The 22222-nt window shown below is 47.2% G+C and overlaps 2 protein-coding genes across 2 annotated transcripts in view; one reads left to right on the top strand and one right to left on the bottom strand.

Annotated features, from left to right (window-relative positions):
- Window positions 1–22222, top strand: part of LOC1273658 (cadherin-99C) — a 149284-nt gene that overhangs the window by 61993 nt on the left and 65069 nt on the right. The window lies entirely within an intron of this gene.
- LOC3290597 (WD repeat-containing protein on Y chromosome) overlaps window positions 7772–22222 on the bottom strand; it is a 94639-nt gene continuing 80188 nt past the window's right edge. Inside the window, exon 4 of the mRNA XM_061648033.1 lies at window positions 7772–7885. Coding sequence (XP_061504017.1) covers window positions 7853–7885 — 33 coding nt within the window. The 3' untranslated portion in view covers window positions 7772–7852. The remainder of the gene's footprint in view (window positions 7886–22222) is intronic.

The raw sequence follows: 22222 nt of genomic DNA, 5'->3' as shown, positions 1-22222 counted from the left end.
TTATGCCTGCGCAACTTCAGTTTGCGACGGATTTGGCATCTCGTCGTCACTGATTATTTGTTTGATTCTCGTTTTTCCTGCGGGTGGATTATGACATTCTACGAGCAGTGTGCTTCACGAACTTGTTTGGTGAAGCAAAAAGGGTTGTATATAAAGTAGCGAGCAGTTGGAACGCTCGATTGTTGCGTAGAGTTCGAAGATTAAACGGTTTTGCGTGGGTGGGTTCGGGTTTTCTCTCGCAAACTTGGCAAACCGAAGCGGAGACACTTTGGTCACAACGGGCTCGCTTGGGGCGGAGGGTGTTATAAATCACCGCCCGGTGATTGTCCGATGAAGATACGCACGAGTTTTTTGGGAAGGTGTGTGGCGAAGGGTAAGAGTCTTTTTCTGTTTGGCTAAGAGTCAATTTTTACGATCCCAAGATACAGCCCATGGGAGGGGAGATACAAAACAGCGTTGCTTATAAAAAGTTGCCTTATTCAAACAGTTATTTTACGCGCTTGAATGAGTGTTTATGCGGGTGGGAAAATAAAATTAGCATACCGCTGTTGCTGCTGCTGCTGCTACTTAAAGGGCCATATGCAAGTTGGCGTCGTGTGGGGCCGTACAGTTAATAGCGGCTGGAAATGGGATTGATTAACGTGCCGCACGTTGATGGGTGTCTCGCAGCAAGTGGTTTGGCAAACATTCTTTTTATGGCATCACCCGATGACGATGACAGTGCACCAATCAAACGCCCTCCAAAACCTTCTACACGTGCATAAGTCATGCTAACAAACCAGGCTGATTATGTTACCAATACATCGGAGATAAGTGAAAACTTATCTGTCACAAACGATCTCAAGGGAATCGCGGAAACCCGATTAGATCTCCTATGTTTGCTTGTTCCCCCAAACGGTTTGCCCCCTAATCGATCCTCGTCCCGTCCCTAAGGGCACTTACTCGCGTGCCTCACCGTATGGACGACATGTTTTCTCTAACTATTTGCATAATGGCATGATTGTGTCTGTAAATGCCAAACGCTTTTTTCCTCTTCCGCTGACGATGGTGCTTTTCGACCAAGCACTGTACTGTTTTTTTCTCAAACATCAGCAATGTCTTAGCAAGAAATTCAACCAACAAAGCCCTACCGGTTGCAACTCCTTTGTTAGGTGGGATTGTAGGTGAGCATCTGTTTGGCCGCCGGACCCGCTGGTCGATGGCTCCGTTTGCTTGGTTTAAAGAAATTCCTTTAAACAAACTTTTGTTCCACCTACACCAAAAACCATCCTCTAAGCGTGGGGGACAAAAGAGCGGTCAACCAATGTTCCTCGGCTCACGAGAAAGAGCGAGAAAACGGGGCAGTGCAGTGGGAAATAATTGATTTAATGATGGACTATTGTGCGCCGGGTAACAATGTTGCGACCCAGCTTAGTACGCAGCGAAGAAGAAAAGAGACTTCAAACCAACGGTTGTAGGCGCGCACAAGAACCTTTTTGGAGGATGGAGCGGATGATGAGCCACACCGGGAGACCTCCCAGCGCATCGGAATGCAACGGTCTGCTGACGGGGTAGAGCATTAGACAGACAAATAAATGCCTACTTCCGCACGCAGCAAGCCCTTGAAACGTTGTCCGCCAGACCGCACGAGAAAGTAAGGCAGAACCGATTGACCGCATCGCGGTGCTGGCGGGTTGCTCGATTGATCGATAGACGCCCCCGAGCGGGCAAACGGCGATCGACGAATTTGCGTACCGACCCAGGGCCCGGCCGGACAGAGGTCGAGTGAGACATTTTGCCCGTGCCGGAGCGGACTCGCGATCCATATCGCGTCGTTTGGACGACCCCCTTTTTCGTGACCGAGCTCTGGTGCCCTGTCAGGGCCCGTTCGCCGAACCTTGCACGGGACAAGAAGACTGGGTAATAATCATGTGAAAATTATACCCCATCCCATCCGGGGTCTCATTAAATTATGCCGGAACACCGCCCAAGAAGGGGGACCATTTGATCGATCGATCGGTTTAAAGATCTCCCGGCCCGAAAAGGTCGCTTAATCGGTATATATCGATACCCCGCCAGAGGCACTGGCTGTGATATCGATCCGTCAGAGTCAGGTTTGTTTTTGCTTATAGCATCGTGCGCTCTCTTTCTCTCTTGCTTGATCTTCTCAAGAGTACACAAATTAATTAAAATTAATTTGACAAATTTATAGACTAATGTCGATCACGTCGGAGACGTTGGAGGCAGGGACACATGTAATACCACGCTGCCATTTTGCGCCCGGCGGGTGGTGCAATATTTTCCATCCTAAAGCAGCATACACTGGGTGCACTTGGGCGAGGAGCAACACTGTACAACAATCTTGCTTGGCTCGCAAACCTCGATAAGCGTCCTGTGCACATCTCGTTAAGATTGTACTTTATGTCTCCGCACGAACCGTTAACCACCGCGGTGGTGTATGCGTGTGTGTGTGTGTGTGCCTGTGTGGTGATGAAGATATTCCAAGGCTCTGTCAAAGCGGGTATTAGAAGCTGGCATTGCTGCGGACGAGTGACGAGACCGCTACTTAGAAATTCAATAAATACGCCATAAAAACTATGTGCGTTTGGTCGCGTCGTCGTAAAAGCGAGTCGCTAAACCCCTTCTGCCAATGTGGCGCGAGCAACTCGCTGCGTGAGTGAACACATAACGCATCGTTTAAAAGCGCTTTAAACTGGGGATGGTGGGAAAAAGGCAGGAAATGCGACAGTATCGTAAAAACTGCAATGTACTCGCCATCCATCGGTGGATTAAAAGCAAATCGGCACAAAAATGTTGCACTTGATGCAGGCGATTTTAAGTGTCGCTTAACCTCAATTCCTGTGCGGTGCGGCGTTTGTACGGAGCGCGGAAAGCGCGGATCGCTAATAGATTGTAGAAATTTAATCGCTCGTCTGTGTCTGTCGATCGATGGGGAATGTTTTAATGTGCGATTTGACCGCCGGCATAGCACAAGAGCTGGGGCCTGTCGATGGATTGTGCGTAAGAAAATAATTAATATCAATCAATTAATCTCGCAACGCGTGCAAGAAAGCAAAAGGTATAAAAACAAACCAATCACACACACTCATGGTGAAACGCGATAAAACCGGTGGTGGACCGTGGTGGCTGCCGATTGTGCTTGACGTTCGATTCGGAAGATCAGGGCGAAGCCTTCGGGGGAGGCGTTGGTTCCCGAACTCCCGAAAATACGCACACCCAGCCCAGGTGGAAGGGAGATCGCGACGTTTGCTATCATTTTCAGTTAATCAGTTTCGAGATATAAATGAAGTTAATTTTCAATTTATATGCATCGGGACATCAAATTCACGTGGGGTGGGCCTTCGCGGGGTGCAGGATTCGAATCGCCGCCCGAGGGTAGCAGCCTGTCAAGGTTGGGAATGAAAACGGCGGCATTCGCCTGCGGGAAGCTTTTACAATCCGAATCGGAATGATGGAACGAGCATATAGAAACAAAACCATGCCCAGCCAGCCGTTGTCTCTGCCGAACTGTGACGAAAGCGTGGGGAGGTCAAAAAGTGGCATTCTTCGAGATGGTACGATTTTTAACAGCTTCCCGCCCGAAAACAAAAAGCGACCCAACCGGGGTCGAGGAGGCGTGCCACGGGCCCTCTTGCCGGGTTCGATTTGATGCAGCGTTTACGGCGTGGCAACGGAGAAAGATTAAACATCGCAATAGAAACGCTAATGTCCGCTTAATGTGGGTCATCCGGGCAGCAGCAAACGCAACAACAAAAACGGCCCAAGGGACGAGCCGGGACAAATTTTCAAGATTCTTGGAGTTTTTGTTTTTGCTTTGTTTTAAATTTTCAACCGCGACAAGTGTGTTGGAAATGTGAGACGAATTGTGCTTCCGTCCGTTGCGGCCACCCGATCGAACCGGTGGTAGTGAGAAAGTTGTCCCTGTTTTTCCCCCCCGGCCGAATGTAATACCGGGAGGAACGGCAATCGTACAGCATTACAAATTGTTTGTTAATGCACCATTACAGCGAGCGTTTAACCGGTTATTAGGTCACCGGCCACCAACGATGAGTGCGTTTCATTGCGTGAAAGCACAGAATACGGACGCCACAATAAACCCACAACAACAACAAAAAAACGGACCGGTCCAATTCAAATTGCGTGACGTAACGACAAAACTGACCCACCGAATAAAACCCATCGCGGTCCGGCCCCTCAAAAAAAAAGGCTGTGAAAAACGTTTGCAACACTACGGAAAGCGCTCGAAAGCAGTGGACATAAAACCGTAAAACAATAGACTATACTGCTGCACGGTGCTAGTTGGTGTCGAGATTTTTTTTTTTTATTATTACTTCGCCCCGAGAGTTTATGAAACCGATCAAGAGAGATTGCGCTATTACTATTTCGAAATCACTAAAGCGCACACTCATAAAGTAGATCAAACGAGGGTTAGACACATTAACTGCACACCGGTGCAGTGCAGAGGTAGAGGATCCGTTTGACAGTGTGCGCGTGTGTGGGTAGTAATGATTAGCCGGCTTACAGCAGAGGGTTCGCAACCGTACGGAGGCGGTTTTTGATTCTCACCAAGCATAAAGTGGCACTTTGGAGCTACAATTACTGTATATTACACTACGTACCGAGTTGCTGTACCCCTGTACGATTGCGGTACTCAGGTGACTACAATGTTCACTCCATTTCCTGAAGTTCTTCGTAGCGCTTCTTCAGTGCGCTGCAGAAGCCATACAAGCAGGTCGGGTGAGAAGCCTTGCGTTCACGTTTTCACTTGCAACCGAGCGGGTCGCAAAAGCAAAGGCACGAAAGGAGAGGCCTCCCCCCGGCCAAGCAAAGGGCAGAGGTGCACACAATGGGACACGGTGGAAGAAATAAAGCCTGGTAGCCAGGCGCAATAAAACGCGCCATCCCGTAATCGTCATCGGTCCCAAACCTTTCCTCACACAACCGTTGGCGACGAAAAGGTTCGTCGTCTGTCGCGCCGCGCGTTCAAGTCACTCAGGCTCACTTACGAAAGATTGAGCGCAGACAGACTCCGGAAGGAGGGGGGAAGGGAGCGAGCATTGTGATACTAACCTCTTGAAGCTATCAGGAAGAGAGAGAGAGGGAGAGAGAGAGAGAGAGAGAGAGAGAGATAGAGAGAGAGGGAGAGAGAGAGAGAGAGAGAGGAGAGAGACAAAACGCGGACACAAGATGGTAAAAAAACCCTTCCCGAAAGGGAGTTTGACAGCGTCGTCGTCCGGGCGGGTGGTTTGGCGTTCGCTTCTGCCCGGCCACTAACAATGGTGACATTTGCGGCGGCGCTGTTGATGCAACAATGTTTAAAACATGACAAAGTGGATAAATTTATTACGATTGCGCTCGGTGGCAATGTTAAATTCGTGGCCGTCGCAGCCCCCGAACGGTTGCTCTGAATTGCGCGCCCGCGCTTGGACGGATGGGAAGAAATTACTATTCAAGTGCATTAAAAAAACCGCCCGTGAGAGCAATAATTTTCTAGATCTTTTAATGGAGTACCAGCTTGGAAGGTTGGTGCCCTTTTGAAAGGGTTGTGTGTATATGTGTGTGTATGTCTATCGGATGCCTTTTTTATTCCGCAGGAGATAAAACAGCAAAGGAAGTGTCTTTTATTGTACATCCTCTGTGTAGCTGGAAGCGATAAAAATTACGTTTACGATTCAGTTAAGAGAATTAAATCCATTCCATCGAATTAAGCAACCATTGAATGCATTGTAAAATGCCGATGCTTTTATACAAAATGTAGAATGTTTTTGTAGCAAACTTTACAAACATAACAGACAGCAAGTCCATGTTCTTTTATACTCAACATATAGTCATTATATTAATCGATAATTGAAACCCAATCAGAACACTACACCGCTATCGAAAGATTAGATTTAATCGTGAAGGTAACAACTCTATCGCAAGTCCACTACCAGTAATTGCGACCATATGTGAATAAGCTGGAGCGATTAAGACCACCGAGGGAAACCTGAAGTGAACCAACGTGGAGCGATTAGATTTTCATTTAGCGGCTGAGCTTAAGTTGTGACCATTAGTAGCGATTGAAGAAAATACTAATCAATGCCAGCGCGAAAGCTGCATGAAAAAGGCGTGACGAATTAAGAAGCATAAAATATAAACACCGCAGCCGTATGGACCTTGGACTTTCGGATCGTCCAGAAGAAGTAATATCTCCCGATTGGTAAGCTACAACATCCCACAAATAAGACTCCAAGAGCGACGGCAGCTTCATCAGCCTCAATGATCGATTAATAAAACGCTTATGCAATGTAGACCCGCAACGCCCAGACCAGTGCGCTCCACTCCGAGCCGGTTATGAATCGAGCATCAAATGAATGCTGTCCGTGTGCCTTCCTTCTACCGGTACACATGCATGCTGACCTGCCCCCTTTGCGCAAACTTTATTATAAAGCCACACATTCATCATTAAATTCGGTGATAAAAGTAATTTTAAAGCGTAATTGATCGACGGACGCAACACGCTTCCCGGAGCATCGGATTGACCTTTTTCCACGTCGTCTCGATCGGGCACTACAACAGGCGAACCACCGAAAACGAACAAAATAAGCAGAGCAAAAACGTAACTTACACAGCGCGCCGCGCAGACAGCCGAATTGATTAACTTTCTCCTTCGCCTGCCTCCCGGATCCAGGAGGGATTCGCTGCCCGTCAGAGGTCAGACAGAGACCGCGTGGGGATATATTGTACATCGGCAGCAGGTCGAAGCGCACATAAATCAACGCATAAACCAATCATCAGCGCGCGCAGCGTTTGATGAGTTCGCTTTTGTCGCATGGACGGTTGTCCTTTTCTTTTTAATCTTCCCGTTCGATGCGAATCCGTGATGCCTGAGCCGAGGTCACCCCCAAGGTGATCCCTTATGCACACAATTGTCGTCTAAAGAGGGGCACACAGGGGACAACCTCCGGGTGTGCGACGGCCGTATGCAATTTATGCACAATTTATGAGCGTGTCGCGCACTGTACGGCTTGTCTTGGTCGCAGAAGCCCAGAAGGGCATGCTCCAGTAAGAAAAGCAAAGCTGCTGCCGACATTCAGGGCAGGGCATTCGAATTTCCCAAAAACACACACACACAGAGTTCCCTGTTCCCCACTTTCCCTGTAGTTGGACAGTGTCAAAAGAGGGGAGTAGTAGTATTTTTACACACGATCGTACACACGCATAATTTAATCTCGCTACATCTGACGACGAACGTATGTCCCGCGGGAGGTGAATTTATTTAGCGGTGGTGCCGTTGCCCTCTGCTTCCTTGCACACACGCGTTTCGCTTGCAATGCAAAGTGTGATCATGCGTCAGACGAAGGAGCAAAAACAAAGCAAAAAATACGACGCACTCCCTCTTTCGAACCGGTTAAGGTAGCAGTGCGTTGAAAGCAAAAACCATCGGTTGATTATTTATCGCTTGCAGAACGGGAGTTGGCCAACACCCGCCCGGAGCGGTTCTGTGCTTCTCCGATTTTGATCGCTCCCGTCGCAACTGTGCCGTTGACGAGCAAAGCCCCAAGACATTGACTACAATTGCATCAATGTTGCCATTGCACGGCACCCTGCACTTTTTTGTGCCCTTTCCTTTACCCTTCGCACCAATAGAGGGGCACAACTGCGACCTTCATCGTTCTGCTCGGCAACGGGCTGAAGGTGTTGCATCGCTCGTGTTCCGCCTGCTCCCTGGTCTCTGCTTATGCTCTGAATTTATCACATGTTGCAAACAGGCGAGAACATATTTTCTTACCTGTACAACGATCGCTGGCAAACGTAGGAAGGAATTTTCCCACACGTTGCATCAAATGGTACCAGCAGCAGCAAATGGGTTCTACCGGCCCGGACTTCCTTCCACCGCAAGCACCTGCACACAAATAGATAGAGAAAAATGGACCATAAACGAGGGAAAATATGAACGCTGCAACACCCGCCCCGTTTATTGGGTATTCTTGCACACCATCCGTGGTGCACCACCGGTTTATCACCGAACTGCCATCGGCCCCCCTTCGACTCCCCCTTGCCGGGGCGACATCAGCAGCGCCACCGGCGGCATCGGCAAAACGCTTGGCGCAGTTGCGATGCTGCGGCCCGATTCTCACCGTATGCTGGACCGGATGGCCGCGGCAGCGATCGAACCAGCAAAGCCGTAGGAAACATTTCGTACCCACCGCTTTATGGCGATGTGAAAGCCTCGCGTTCGAAAAGGGATACGATTTAATTCCACCGAAACCCACCAAATCCACGCCGAGGGCCGGAAATGTCCCACAAAACCCTCTGGCTCGGGGGGGTGGGGGAAGTTAAATAAAAGGTGGAAGGTTTTGCTCTGCTCTCTTTCTATGTTGGGCAAGGGTTGGCCGGTCACTGTTTGCAGCGTGGTTTTATGCTCGTGAACCTTCGAGCACACAAAAACGATGCATTTCTCTGTTCGATGAGGGCTCCACATTAAAGCTGGAGAAACAAAAGACCGGAGGACAAAACTATACCAAAGCTGACCGAAAAATGCTCAACCACGGTCCGGCCGCCGCGCTGGAAAAGATTTGTCATTTCCTGTTCGGATTTTTATTACCTCGAGGGTATTGAGACGCCCTGCAGGTGGAACGCTACAGCGAGCTCATTGGCATATAATTCATAAATTTCTCTGACCGCTGAATGAACTGTGACGATTTGTATTTTTTTTGTCTGTTGTTATTTGTGTTGAAACAAAAAACGAATCGCTCAAAATGTTGCCCCTTTAGTATAGGTTTATTCGAAGCATAGAGACGCACATTAAAGCTGCTAACTGCATCAGCTTCCTGTTTCAAAGTCTGCCGAAAACGACCAAAAAGCCGTGAAGCTGAGCTTTATTAGCGATTTTTGGCCAAATAGCTGTGTTTATTTGTTGGGATTATTTCGAACGGAGCTTAAATGCTCGTTGGAATGACGGTTCGACCGAATCGTTCAACCGAAAATGAGCGCTCCTTTCGATTATTGCGAACCATGTGAACCGCGCCATTGGTTGTATTATTTACGATCGCCCCGGCGGGATCGAAGATAGCTTTTGCTCGGGTGAACCCCATACTTAACCGATACGTATCTATACGTTCGCGGTACAAGGGGACAGGTTTCTAGGGTTGCTTGGGTCGATCAGCACGAGCCGGGAGACGCAAAAATATGAACCGCAACACGTACACCACCAATAGCGATCAGTAAACACGTCTCCGTAACGACTTCAAACAAAAAGAAAGACACAAAAAGGGCACCCCCACCCTCCTCTTCCTACTGTCCGCGGATCGAAACAACGAGGCGGAAAAAGACAGCAATTATCAGACGAAGAAATTAATATTAATAAACCTTTTACCCCCGTTTCCTGCCCATTCCGCCGGCATCGTAATGCCGGCGGAATGGTCACTAGACATGACGCGAGCATGGGCAAAAGCGCGCTGGTGTGTGCTTATGGGTAGAAAGTGAAGCAGTTCTGTGTGTTTTTTTCTCTTTCTGTTCGCCCCGCCGATGCTTTGGGGCAGGTCCGTTGCGACGGCCTCATCATTGCTCTGCTGGTCAGTACGGAATCGCCTGGCTGCCGTTGCCGTTTTGTCTTTCGCCGATGTAGGTACAACTTGTGGCTCGTGACAGTGATAAATGGATTTCTAATTACATTTGCTCACCTCTTGTTGTGTTTTGGTTTGGGTTTCGCCTGACCTGGCACTCGGCTTGGGAGGAAATTTGATCCGTCCGTAGCGATGTTCCGGTATGGTTCGATCAGTCGATAAGGCGCTTGGTGGAGGGTATGCTGAACATGTGTGGAGTTTCATTTCCATCGTGCGGTAATGGTTTTGCGATCGTTATTACGCATATATATCGGAATGAGATGGTAATATGCATTAATAATAATTATAATTTGCCTTTTTGCTTTCATGAAACTTCTTTAATTCTGTTAATTTCTAAGTGCTGTGTTCCATCTTAGAGATCATGGCAGAGAGTTTAACTCAGTCAAAAGATTTGACTTTCTTTAATCAGACAACGATGTGTCACACAAAAGATCAATATTAAACAATAAGTCGCGAAACATGTTAACACAACGTTACAATAATCTGATTCAGTTCACCACACCATAGAAGCCATCAACCGAACAAAGAGCATAAGCACTGTGCACAGTGGACAGTGATTCATAAAACGCGACTGTCGCCCGATATCAGCACTAACCCATCGCTCCGGCGGGTAATACAATGTATTGGAAACTACCATCAATTAGGAGCTGTAAGAGATGCAATCCATGGGAAAATTTGAATAGTCAATAGTGCGGGGCAGCGGGAAGCCCTTTCTCCTCCCGATCAAACCCGATCCCCCCCCCCCCCCCCCCACACGTCATGATTATCGTGAACAACATGACAACTTGCTGCCCTGCTACAATGTTGCAGCGCACACGTTCCCTTTTACCAGACGGACCAGATCCAGTGTCACTTGGCGGGCCACGGACTTTCTAAGATACTGATGCACTCAACTTGCGCGCTGCCATAACACCGAGGCGACATTCATCGGCACCGGCCGCACTGATGGCTATCGCGACATCAAAATGCATCGAGCCACGGCCACCCGCTCCCGGCCCGCTGATCGCGACTACCAAACGCGATCACACTGATTAACAAACGGCCGCATCGTGCCAGCGCGTTCGCTCTTCCATGTGTCGTTCACGTTTTGCGCACGTTTTTTTTTCCTTCCGCGACAATTCATTCACAGCTTTGATGCATGCACCGGGTGTAACTGCACTTTGGCTTGAAGCGTTCGGGCAAAGTTGACACAGGGGTGGTGTGCGATGGGCACTTACTCATAGACACAGCGCTCAATCGTGCTGCTCAATGTGGCATATCGTTTTGCTGGCATCTATCGAAGACGCACGGATATATCGGTAGACCCGCGGGTTGAAAGAAAAGGTAGGAACGTGTGTGATGCATCTGCACAATCTGATTGATTAGTTCGCCCGTACATGGTTCGACTGGGGAGCTTTTTTGAAAGCAGAAACATTGTCGCATCTCGCTTCGATCCACCCGCACGTGGGATATTGGATGGAGCATCCGTCTGAGAGGCTCACCTTCCCGATGAGTGACATTTTCACAAGCGCTTGCACGAAGCAAGGTGGGCGCACGGCTTTGACAGCTAACAGGTGTTGCTTCCTTGTACGATCGCGTCCGCACACGTGGGATGCGCATCGGCCAAGTAGGCGCGAATTGTGGTTGCGTAAGATTGTACTAAAAGGACAGAAACAAAACAAACACAACACATTGGGTGTTGATATTCGATATTTCACCACACACACAAACACACAAGAACAGTGCGAACTGGGACACAACTGGAATGTTTCTCTGCAATCGGATATTCCACCCGCTTTCTGTACCACCGTGTGTTCCACAAGGGCAGATAAAACATTCTACAAATGCACGCCGTACCGCAAAACTGCAAGGTGCAAACACATCGGTGCGGCGGCTTAATGTCAGCACAATAGTGGGAAAACAGCACTCGGTGCACCCTGCTCTCCTCTCCCTCTGCATTGTGCCGCCGTACCGTTAGCGTACCGGCAAAGAACCCGAAAAGGGGTTCATTAGGGCTATTTCTTGCGATTCTTACTCCCTCCGGGTGCGTTTGATGCTGCAAGAAACTGTCCTAAATGTTGCTCCCCTTCCCAACACAGGAGAAAATGCCACCCAAAGCGCCCTTACGGGTGTGTGTGTGTGTGTGTGTGTGTGTGTGTGTTTCAATCCACTGTCCCTTCCCACTGTCCCATTGTGTACGGAGGCGAACATTCCTTGGCTGCTACGGTTGCGCGTTGCCGGACCGGTATGCAGGTGAACCCATTTCCATGGGTGTGTGTGTGTGGCTATGTCTGTGTGCACACCCGCAGTGAGCTTAAATTGTTGGCGCGCTGACCGAGCATTACGCTCCCGCCACCCGCTGCGGGTTCCTCCGTTTCCCGGCTAACGGAATACCAGCGGAGCATGCAAATTGCAAACCACCCTCACCCGGGCGCCCTATTTCCCTTCCTTTGCCGGTGCGGGTTAACCAGAAAAAAGGGAGCGGGATGGAGGAGAGGCGGAGAAAGAGAATAGCTTTGATTCGGACCTCGCGTACCCCCCATTCCCGAAGGTGCGAGAACAGATGTAGTTTAAGCGTATTTAAGCTGCCCTTGTCGAGCGTGGGGGGCGGGTGAAAGGAAGCACAGCTCGGCGTGTCCTGTGTCCGTGGTGGTGCGATCGGTGGAATGGAACACTCCCGGACAAACACGAAAGCGATGGAATCTTCACTCACTTCGGGTGAACCGTCCGGGTAATCGCGATAAACGAACAGGGCACGATTAACTACGACCGCGAGAAGTTGGTCGCTTCGTCCGAAATCGGTCCATCGCATTGAGCATGCATGTTTTGGTCAGCACTTGTGTGCATGTTTCGGGGTTCGTTTGGCGAGCCAAATATCTCGATAAGCTTTTATTTCTCCTCACCAGTACAGTTTTACTACTGTGTATTTATACCTGACCCATGTTCCGTTCCGGGGAGCGCTGGACAATCTGGCCATGGCGATCAGTTGCGATAAGTGTGGTTTTGACCTCACGCCAATAAAAAAGAGCTCCCCCAAAAGAGTGCTGTTGACAATCGTACCTGAGGGTTTAAAAGTGAAATCCCCGCGCGATCCTCGCGATGAGCCCGTAGCGTGAACGACAGTTAAACGCGCGAGATTTAGGTTATTTTTAAGGAGTGAAAGATACAACACACGGCCTCGACGTCTGAATTGCATAAAATTTGCAATCCAGCCCGGCGACCCGCTTCTTTCCCACAAGTTGGATGGATGATTTATGATGCGATAAATTTCGCTTCGATTTTAACGCGCACACACACACACACACACACTCAACCCCCTTATGGTCTGATCGGTTGTGTGATGGAAAGGTAAATTGTTCCACCTACCTCTTCTGCTTACAGCAGCGGCGGGAGTAACGTGACACAATCTCGTACGGGAGTTGGTTCAATATTTGCATTACGAACGGCAAAAGAAAACATATACATAAAAAACGGACGGACAGAAAAGAATACACAAAGCAGCACGTACGGTAGCACCATTCCACACACACACACAAAATTGGCGAATAAAACGATCGTTTTCGAGGAGCGAGAGCCGGATTTTTTTTTGGCAAATTATTGTACGCCCATCAAATGGTCACATAAATTCAGCTTTCTCACGTTGCACCAAAAGGGTAGAAAACATACACAAACACACGTGCAAACACAATCATAAATCAACACCAAACCGTCCTTCTTTCTTTTTTTTTCGCGTGTTTAAGCGTTCAAAGTTCACCCAAAAAGAGTGGTGAGATCGTACCAGAAGGGAGTTGGAGATCTGCTGGCTCGTTGATTGCGTGTGTGTGTATGTGTGTTTTTTGTTGTTCGTAGCACCCGCGTAGCTGCCTGTGTAAATCAGTGGATTGATTTTGGAAGCCAACCCCTTTTTTCGTAAAAGTGTGTAAGTGTCGATGCTGTTCCTTTTCACTTCAATCATCCCTTTCCTTGCTTCCGGGAAAGTGCACGCGCAGGAGGTGGCGTCGCGGGAGTAGTTATCGATATGATGGAACCGGATTTTCGGCACACGCACCCAGTAGCAGCGAGACAATCAACATGCGACAAACAAAAAAACGTCAGAGCGTGTTACATGGACGTGATTGAAGCGGGAAAAAAGAGAAATAAATTACCTTTTGGAAAAGAAATAACCTTCCCCCAATGGCACCAGGGATGATAGTGGTAAGGAGCTGCGCCACATTTAATCGAATGTACGAAAAGCCTTATCATCCCTGCAACCCCCCCGGGATGGGTTAACTCTTCGCTTAATCTATTCGCCCTCCCCCTGCCACGTGATGGTGGCCCAAAACACAGATGGAAAGCGAAAGTAGGCCAACTCATATTGACGTTCGATTCTTTCGTGCCGTGGCTGGCAGGAGCGAAGATGGTAAAAAGCAGATTATGCCCCACGGGTCCCCACCACGGCAGGAGGATGTCCGATTTTTCTCTGTTTGCCGACGTCGGGAGGTAGGCTTGGACAGTTCATTTTCTCTTCCGCCATATCCCAAACGGGGCTCACAGATTTTTGTTTTCATTTTTTTTCCTCGTGCTTTTTGGGAGAATGTTTATGCTCCTGGCACAGTTTTTTTTTTTGTTTTGTTGCCCATATGCTTTCGCTCGATCGACGACCGATGCGTCGGGCCTTAATTTGCGCCGCAAACGAAAGCGCCCGATAATAAGAACGTCCCAACCAGTTTTACGATTGAGGTCATGTTTTGTGGTGGCATTTTCGATGGTTGCTACCCCTTTCGTGAACCCTCGGTGGTGGTTCGAGGAAAGCTTTTTCTTCCGATGAGGGGTTTCTTTTTTTATCTCTGTCCCCATACTGGCCACGAGACGCTGGCATGGAAAAAGCGCCATTACATTTACAAACCCGCAAACGAGCTGGGAAGATACATTATTAAGTTTTTCTTCTTCTTCTTCTTCTGTTTGATACTCGTCAATAATGACGAATATCATTATTGAAAAATGTTTTAACTATTATCACTTCAGGCTTGAGGATGGAATGTTCGTCACTTTTCTCACCATCAATCGATCACCTTCGAACTGTCGGCGCTGCACCAACTTCAACGAGGCTCGCTTCTTTCGCTCACTTCAAAACTCTCCACGCTCGATCTTACGCTGACGGCAGCAGACACGGGTAGAGATTGTACTTGATAATAGAGAGAGAGAAAAAAAACGAAAAAGCTTACGTCGAAACATTCCAGACCAGCGGACAGAGATCGTCGACGAAGTTCCGCGGAAGATGCGATCGAGAGTTTTCGCTGTTTGTTTTATGGCTACTGCAGAAAGCGAAAACCCGAACCCATCCTCCCGAGCGCGGGTTCGATCGGTTTTAGCTGGGTCATGATGGTTTTAATGGTTGCTGCATGCCACCTTCCGCCTCCCGGTACCGCATCCATCCATCGGTTCGGGGAGTGAAAGTTTATCGGTTGGTGCATGCGAGCGATCTGCTGGCATTTGTGGCCATCGGCCAATCGAAAGTGGAGTGTGGAGTCGGAGCGTTTTCGGCGTTTCGGTTGAAGATGTTTATCCCCGAAGCGAGGGAAACGGATTCCATTCCGCAGCTACCGGAATGCTGCCGCTCGCTGGAGCATTTAAATCAACATGGGCCAATCGCTGGGACGACCGTTCAACGTTTGCGGGTATGTAACCTGCAGGCACAGGACCCATTGACGTCTCGCCACCAGCTGTCGGGTCAAGTGTTTGATTGGTGGAAAATGAAAACATCGCTGCAGCGATGGATTATGCGTTGCAGTATGGTGTGTACGCTCTTCACATGCCACGTACGGGGCGAATAGAGATTTTGCAATCGGGGCTCACCGCAAGCCGTTAATCTTTGAACCCGACAGCATGATGAACCACTAGCGACTGCAGACACACGGAGCCGGTATGATTTTTGTTTTTGTTTCTCCATCGTCCATATCCAACCGAACGGGTAGACGAGCTGACACAACCGTGCACGATCGTTATCGTTAAAGTTCTGACATTTTAGCATCACCCAACCCCCGACGGCGTACAAAGGGGTGACCCATTCGTGTAGAGCGTTAGGCACCGCCAAATTGGACACCATTTTCGCTGCCTCACCATTGTGCCCTTTCACCCCGAAACGCTAAGGCGAGCCCTGCACCACCGCTAAAAGGGTTGAACCTTTGGCGGAGCGCACAATTAGAGTAAACCGAACCGATTGTGTACGACGAACGCAAGGCAAGATATTATGTAGCTTCGGTTTGGGGGGGGGGGGCATCAAACAGGAGGTTAGATCGGTGCGGAAACCTCCAAAGTTCCCGCGCCGTTCGACACTCGGGCGCGCAACGTCATCATAAATCACTTTCAATTTCGGCGTAAGTATTATTATTTAGTCTTCAACGAACGCGCGTTCCACGTTTTCGGACCGATTATTGTTTGGCGCCGACGATTGGTGCGATTGGCGCCGAAAGCTCGCCAGTTCCGAACGCACCTAGTTTTTTTTTTTTGTTCCCCGCCCTTCTCTGCTTTTGCTGAGACCTTAGAAATGGTTCAAAAGGAGAAGGAAGAAACGCCAAGCGGTACGCTACCGAGCGTCCCGAGCCCCAAAAGCAATTCTGATTGCTTTTGATCAAGGCTTTTCGCGGGCGGGTGGTTGGTTTGTGGTTTATGTGCATGCTGTAAAGGCTAATTTTATTTAATGCGATCGTCGTGATACCGAAACGCAGCCCTGCACACTAAACTGGCGCTTGGTGATAGAAAAAAGGGTGGAACGGGGACGGGGAAGGGCAAGCAATTGCTTGATGTTTGAATGAAAATGCGAGCAATGCTTGTGCTGAATGGTGGTGTTCGAAGATGATGAGCGGTCGATGTTTGCCGTCTGCTGGATGGGATGAGTCAACCAACCATGGGGAAGTGACCCAACCATTCGCGGCGAGGAAAAGAAGAATTGTCCATTGTTTCCTTTGCGGCTGCTTTCCAGCACCATCCCACCATTGTGACCCTGGTTTGCTTCCAGTCAACCGGCCTAGAAGCTACTTTAACAAGAGTTCCTGCAACGCAATGAGTCAGCGCGCGTGCGAGCCTGCTGCACGATCTTGAAACCACCGTTGCAACTATTCCAAGGCAACTGTAAACTACCGCCTCAGACCGGTGAGACATCGGCGGGTGTGCCCGTCTTCACCGACTCAAATGAATCTCTCGACCGGGGGAAATAAATGTCAAGCCCATCCTAACGGTAAGCAAAGAAGTGGGAAGAAAAATAGAAACAACCAACCTGAGCAGAGAGTTGATTGACAGTGATAGCACGACCGGGAAGGACTCCGGAAGGCGACGGCAAAGTGAGAGTGATTTATTTACCGGTATCGTCCCGTCCCGCCCAGATCGTCTCCGAGGCTGCCCGCTTACAGAAAAAAGGGGAAAGTCTAGAATTGATGACTGTGCTGCGATCGGTGCTGTGGTACCGATTTACATAACGAACGACAGGGCGACGACACACAGCCGCGCAACACGTCGCCAGAAACGTTTCACCCGAGTGAGTGTAGACGCTGTGTCAGTCAGTGGCGATGGACAAGTAGTCATCATCGATCACGCGAGGAGAGATTGAGAAAGGGAGCGGGAAGACAGGAGGTGTAAAATTGATGTTGCATTTTTCGAACCACTGCCGCAGCCACACTGTGAAGATGCTCCCAAGTACAGCTTCCCGGCAAGCCTAAAGCGTACAATTAAAACAAGTGACTTCAACGCAAGCGGCAGCGACGAACTCCTTGGACCAGTCACCAGTCAGCAATGGGGTGTAAATTAGTAAAGCTCTTTTTTGTTTGCATGCCTACACTTTCCACACTTTGCACGTGCATATGGCGAGTGAAAGGTTGCTAAATGAGTGAAGATAAATTAACACAGTTCAGCATTGGATAATCGAACCAGGGATGCATATTTTACGCCGCACCGTACCGAGGCGATCGTCTTCAGGAGCGATGCTGGCTGAACAGTTTGCAGATAGTTTTTTCTTCTGCAATCCTTTTTTTTATATTTACCACAATCCTAACGATGTGAAAATACATTTCCTGTCACCACCACGCGCGAATTGGTGAGAAGTTGTGCACAAAACCGACGAATCCCGGTGCCCCGGAACCGATCAGTTAGAGCTCTGCTAACGCGGTGAAAGGAATCGACTGGATTGATGATGGACCCGGGTGAGTCTTAATCATCATCGTGCCGGTTCATTATCGGGACATCCAGCAGCGTTCGATCTGGTTCGGTTGGAGCCTTCCTGTGTTTTAACTAATTCCCTTTGCCTTGCATAAGCAGGTAACATCACCCATCGGTTCACCCGTGTGGCAGCGCTCAAACTGGGTGCAAAAACAAAACACAAGCCAACCAGCCGGACCGCCGTGTTTGCATCGTTGCTCGATCAATAATTAGCAAGAGCAAGCGGACCGAGCTGTAATTGAAACCCGGTCCTGAAAGTGGCTTCGATGGTGGCTCATGTCTGCATGTCAAAACATTTACCACCCCCGGTGAGCGAGCGGAGTGTGCGGTTGTTTGTGTGGGCAATGGAACTGGAATGCTTTTCCCGGTGTGTCTGTGTCTGGAACGTTACAAGCAAAATCAATTAAAACTAGACCGAAAGTAGAGAGAAATTGGTGCTGATGTTCGGTGCCCAAATGCTAGACATTTGCCCTCCCGCGTTTGGGGCACGGCGATGAAAATCTGTCGCTCAAACCTCATTACAGGGCTTTTCGCTCAGGCATGCGAAAAACGCAACGCAAACCCGCCAAACAATCGCCCAAGTGCATCTAATTAAATGGAAAAATAAAATAAATAATCCAATCGACATGCACCACACGACACAGCACACTGGCACACAGCAACACAACTCCAGCTCCAACAAACCATGGTCAGGAAGTGGTCGCAACGCGCACTAAATGCCGTATCTGCTGCTGCTGCTCTTGCTGCTACCATACAAGGAGAAAACAAGTGTGCCCAATCGACAAACACAAACCGCGCTAGAGAAGCAGCGATAGGATTAACCGACCTGGGAGAAGACCAACGCACGGCACAGCAAGCAGCCCGGAACAGGGTCCGAAACCCCGGAAAAGGTCCGGCAGAGAAGCGACCGGGTCATAAAATGAAATGAAAAGTGCACTCCACATGCAGGAGACACATTTGACACTGTGGTGCTGGGGTGCCCGTTTCTTCGCCGGTGGATTGTTTAATTTGCGTACCACCCGGAGGTCGGCACCCGGTGGGGGTACAGACTACACGTTGCCCTTCATCCGATTGCACAATGGGCATTTGCCGGGATGAAATTCAAAAAATCAACTTTGTAATAGCGCAATTCCAAATAATAGGTTTTAATACTAAGGGTTAAACTAAGAAAAATACCAAATATAAGCTCTTTATCTTTTCTGGTTCTCTAGAAAAGACCTCTCAAAGTCGAGAATTGTTAAAAAAACGCAGAAAAATTTTCACTTTTTTGGATAACTTTGAACCTTTGTAACTTTTGCAAATATGAATCGATTTTGATAAGTTTAGACATTTTAAAAAGGATATTCAGTCAGCTTTATAAATATATTAAAGATTTTGAGTTATGTTATTTTTTTGCAAAAATATACGATAATAACTGAAAAAACTTCCCGAAAATTTTCATCATTTTAATTTTTGACTTGATGCCATTATGGAAGTGGCGTAGAGTGGCGTTGTCTCATATATGTCGCATAATAGTGTAATATATATACTATCAATCTGTGAAGAAATATTCTGCGAAAGTTTGCGAACGCAAATTTTATTGAAGTTTTTTCATATCAACTTTTCTAAAAACAGACACATGCGTAACTAGGCGGCTCCATAGGTGCCTAGTGTAGCGTATTTAGTGTATTCTACAAAAATATATTCTACGTGCTTTTGATCACTTTTAATATCCATTACGAAGCTGTGTATCTTAGTTTCAGCTCATGTGCTTATCTAATATGTAAATGTATATTCTGACCTAACTTTATTATTAAATTTATTATTCAGAAAGAACGGCATCAGCCGTATTGCTGACTTTATTATTAAATATAATGAAGCAAATCAGAACCAAACACCTTTTGGTACTGCTCCAGATTATAGACGGATGTAAGGAAAATAATGTTAAAACTATACGCATAACAGCAAAATATTATGAATACTCGAGCTTCTATTGCCGTTTTGGGAAAAGAAACTCCCAAAAGTCATGACAAACTAAGTATAAGGATAGAGGGGAATATGCTACAAAGAATATTTTGCAAGAAAGAAAATGCATTCAGAAGGACATTTTGTACAATGAGCTGTATTACTCTGATTCGTTAACTAGTTCAATATCAGTAGCTACACACACTAAAACAAAGACAGGGTTTAACTTTACAAATTAAGTAAATACTTTGTTTGTAGCTATAGTTGAATTCTGATTTTTCAGATAGTTGTAAAACCAAGAACATCAGATTTTTATTTTTATTATCCCTTCTGAAGGCAGTTCAGGACTTGGAAAAGTATTGGATGAATATTGTGTGATATCAATGCCCAGGAAAATGTGTAATTCCTATTTTTTTAAACAACAGATTTAAAATTTTAACCTTTAAAGACAAAAAATATGTGCAGCTTTTCATTACGAATTTGAGAACTACTTTATTTCAATGTACCTGCTCTATCTAATTACAGTGGAGCGCCGTTTATTCGGGCTTCTCGGGACTTAGCTTCGCCCGGATAAGCGAGTAACACGGATAATGAGTCAAATGATATATTTTATCACCAATTCCTGGTTATTTTTTTGGAAATTTTTCTTATTTTTTGATAAAAACAACCCAGTTTTTATTAACTTCATGTTTTCCGAAAGAGAATTTTTAAAATTTGCTATGAATTATAGTGTTTTTTGTTATGACAATGTGCTCTTATAACCGCTATTTCAAATATCCTCCTCATAACCCAATGTCATTTTTGTATTGAACTGTCATTTCTCAACAGCACGGATAAACGGAAAGCCGGATAAAAGGTACCCGGATAAACGGCGCTCCACTGTATTTAAATGCCTTTATTCATGTCTTTAGAAATGTGAACTAGACGTTAGGAGCTTGTAATAGCATCCACCTAGGTTGTATATGTACATTTTTAATATTTGTACTGCCTGTGAGTAAAAGTGATGAGAATTAGCTACAATTGTCCTATACAAAGCAGAAAATATTATCTTATTCAAAATTATTATGCTTTGTTCATATATTATGGAACATCACAGTATATTTTAAAATGGTTTATACTATTAGAAACAACAAATACAAGAAAAAAAACACACAAAATTAAAAAAAAACAAAGCAAAGATCCCTTAAAACACTATTTTATGTAGCGCCACCTGGTGGTATGGATGCAAACTACATATAAAATGTTATTTAATATCATAACACTTTACTACAAACGATAAAAACTAACAATTTCTGCAAAAATAATTTTATCCCGAAATTTGTTCTAAACTGCCCATTGTGGATTGGCAGCAATCCCCCCAAATTGTGAAGCCTTTGCTCTCTCTCATCCCTTCTTCCTGTTTTACGCTCGCTTCGTTACGTCGGTTTAGGTTGTACATTCCCTGGAACTGACAAACGAGTCAACATTTTATCCATCCCAAGCTGCTGCCCAAGCAGCGGCCACGGGCTTCCCTGGCAGTTGGCGGATTGGCGAAACCCATCACTCAGTAGAGAACTCCAGCTGGCAGAGGCCGAGAGCGAAGGGAAAATAGATCCGGGGGCACGCACGCATATGCAAACCGGAATGAAAGACGCTGGGATCTCATCGGTTGCCCCTTTGGCACTGTGCGTCTGTGTATCTGTTGCGATTCGCCTACCCGTAGATGCCGGTCGCAAAAGCTGGCACCAAACGATTCATCGATGGGAAACGGGCCAGTACGCACGCAAACCAGACGAGTAGCGCGGCCCACAGGATTTTGGCAGCGAGCATTGGCTGGTTGTGCAGTGCGCTAGGCGGGACCTTAAGGCGGGGACCTCCTAAGGGGTTGTCGGTATTCGCCGGGACGAAGTGAAAACGAGTTTTAATTGATTTAACAAGTTGTTGTCATTTGGAAGTTTTCTATGCATTATTTATGGGTCGTCGGGGTGTATATAAAAGATAAAAAAAAACACGAAAGCACGCATAAAAATCACGATCTTAACAGCTCACCCGATCCCGCAAGCATCCTCAGTCGCAGTCCTTCGGAGCAGGTGAAAAATCGAACACGTTCCAACATGCGGTGTTCGCTTTCCTCGGCTGTTAATAGTGTTGGAAAAGGGAAACGCCGTAGGCGAAATCCATGAAGCATTAATATGCAATCGCTGACAAACATTTAGCATTTAGCCATTTAAGTGTATGTTTTGCAATGGCCAGAGGTCAACACAAAATTTTAAACTCTTAAAACGCGGAGTTGTTAAGCCCTAATCACTCCCAACAAGCTCATTTATTCAAATATTAGTGTAATTATAGTATTAAATTGTCAACGGTCAAATTAAACCTTGCGTCAGATGAAACGTGTTTGTCGTTGGCACACGATCTCCAACCATGTTACACAAATGATTAATGACGGCTCACCAGTTGTAAACCTGTCTAATCCATTCCCATCTAGGAATGCCATTTTATCAAAACACTTAATCTACAAT

Source organism: Anopheles gambiae, chromosome 2, assembly GCF_943734735.2.
Source record: "Anopheles gambiae chromosome 2, idAnoGambNW_F1_1, whole genome shotgun sequence".
NCBI classification, from domain to species: Eukaryota; Metazoa; Arthropoda; class Insecta; order Diptera; family Culicidae; genus Anopheles; species Anopheles gambiae.
The sequence above is the reverse complement of the archived record's forward strand: the minus strand, read 5'-3'. Positions and strand labels throughout refer to the sequence as shown.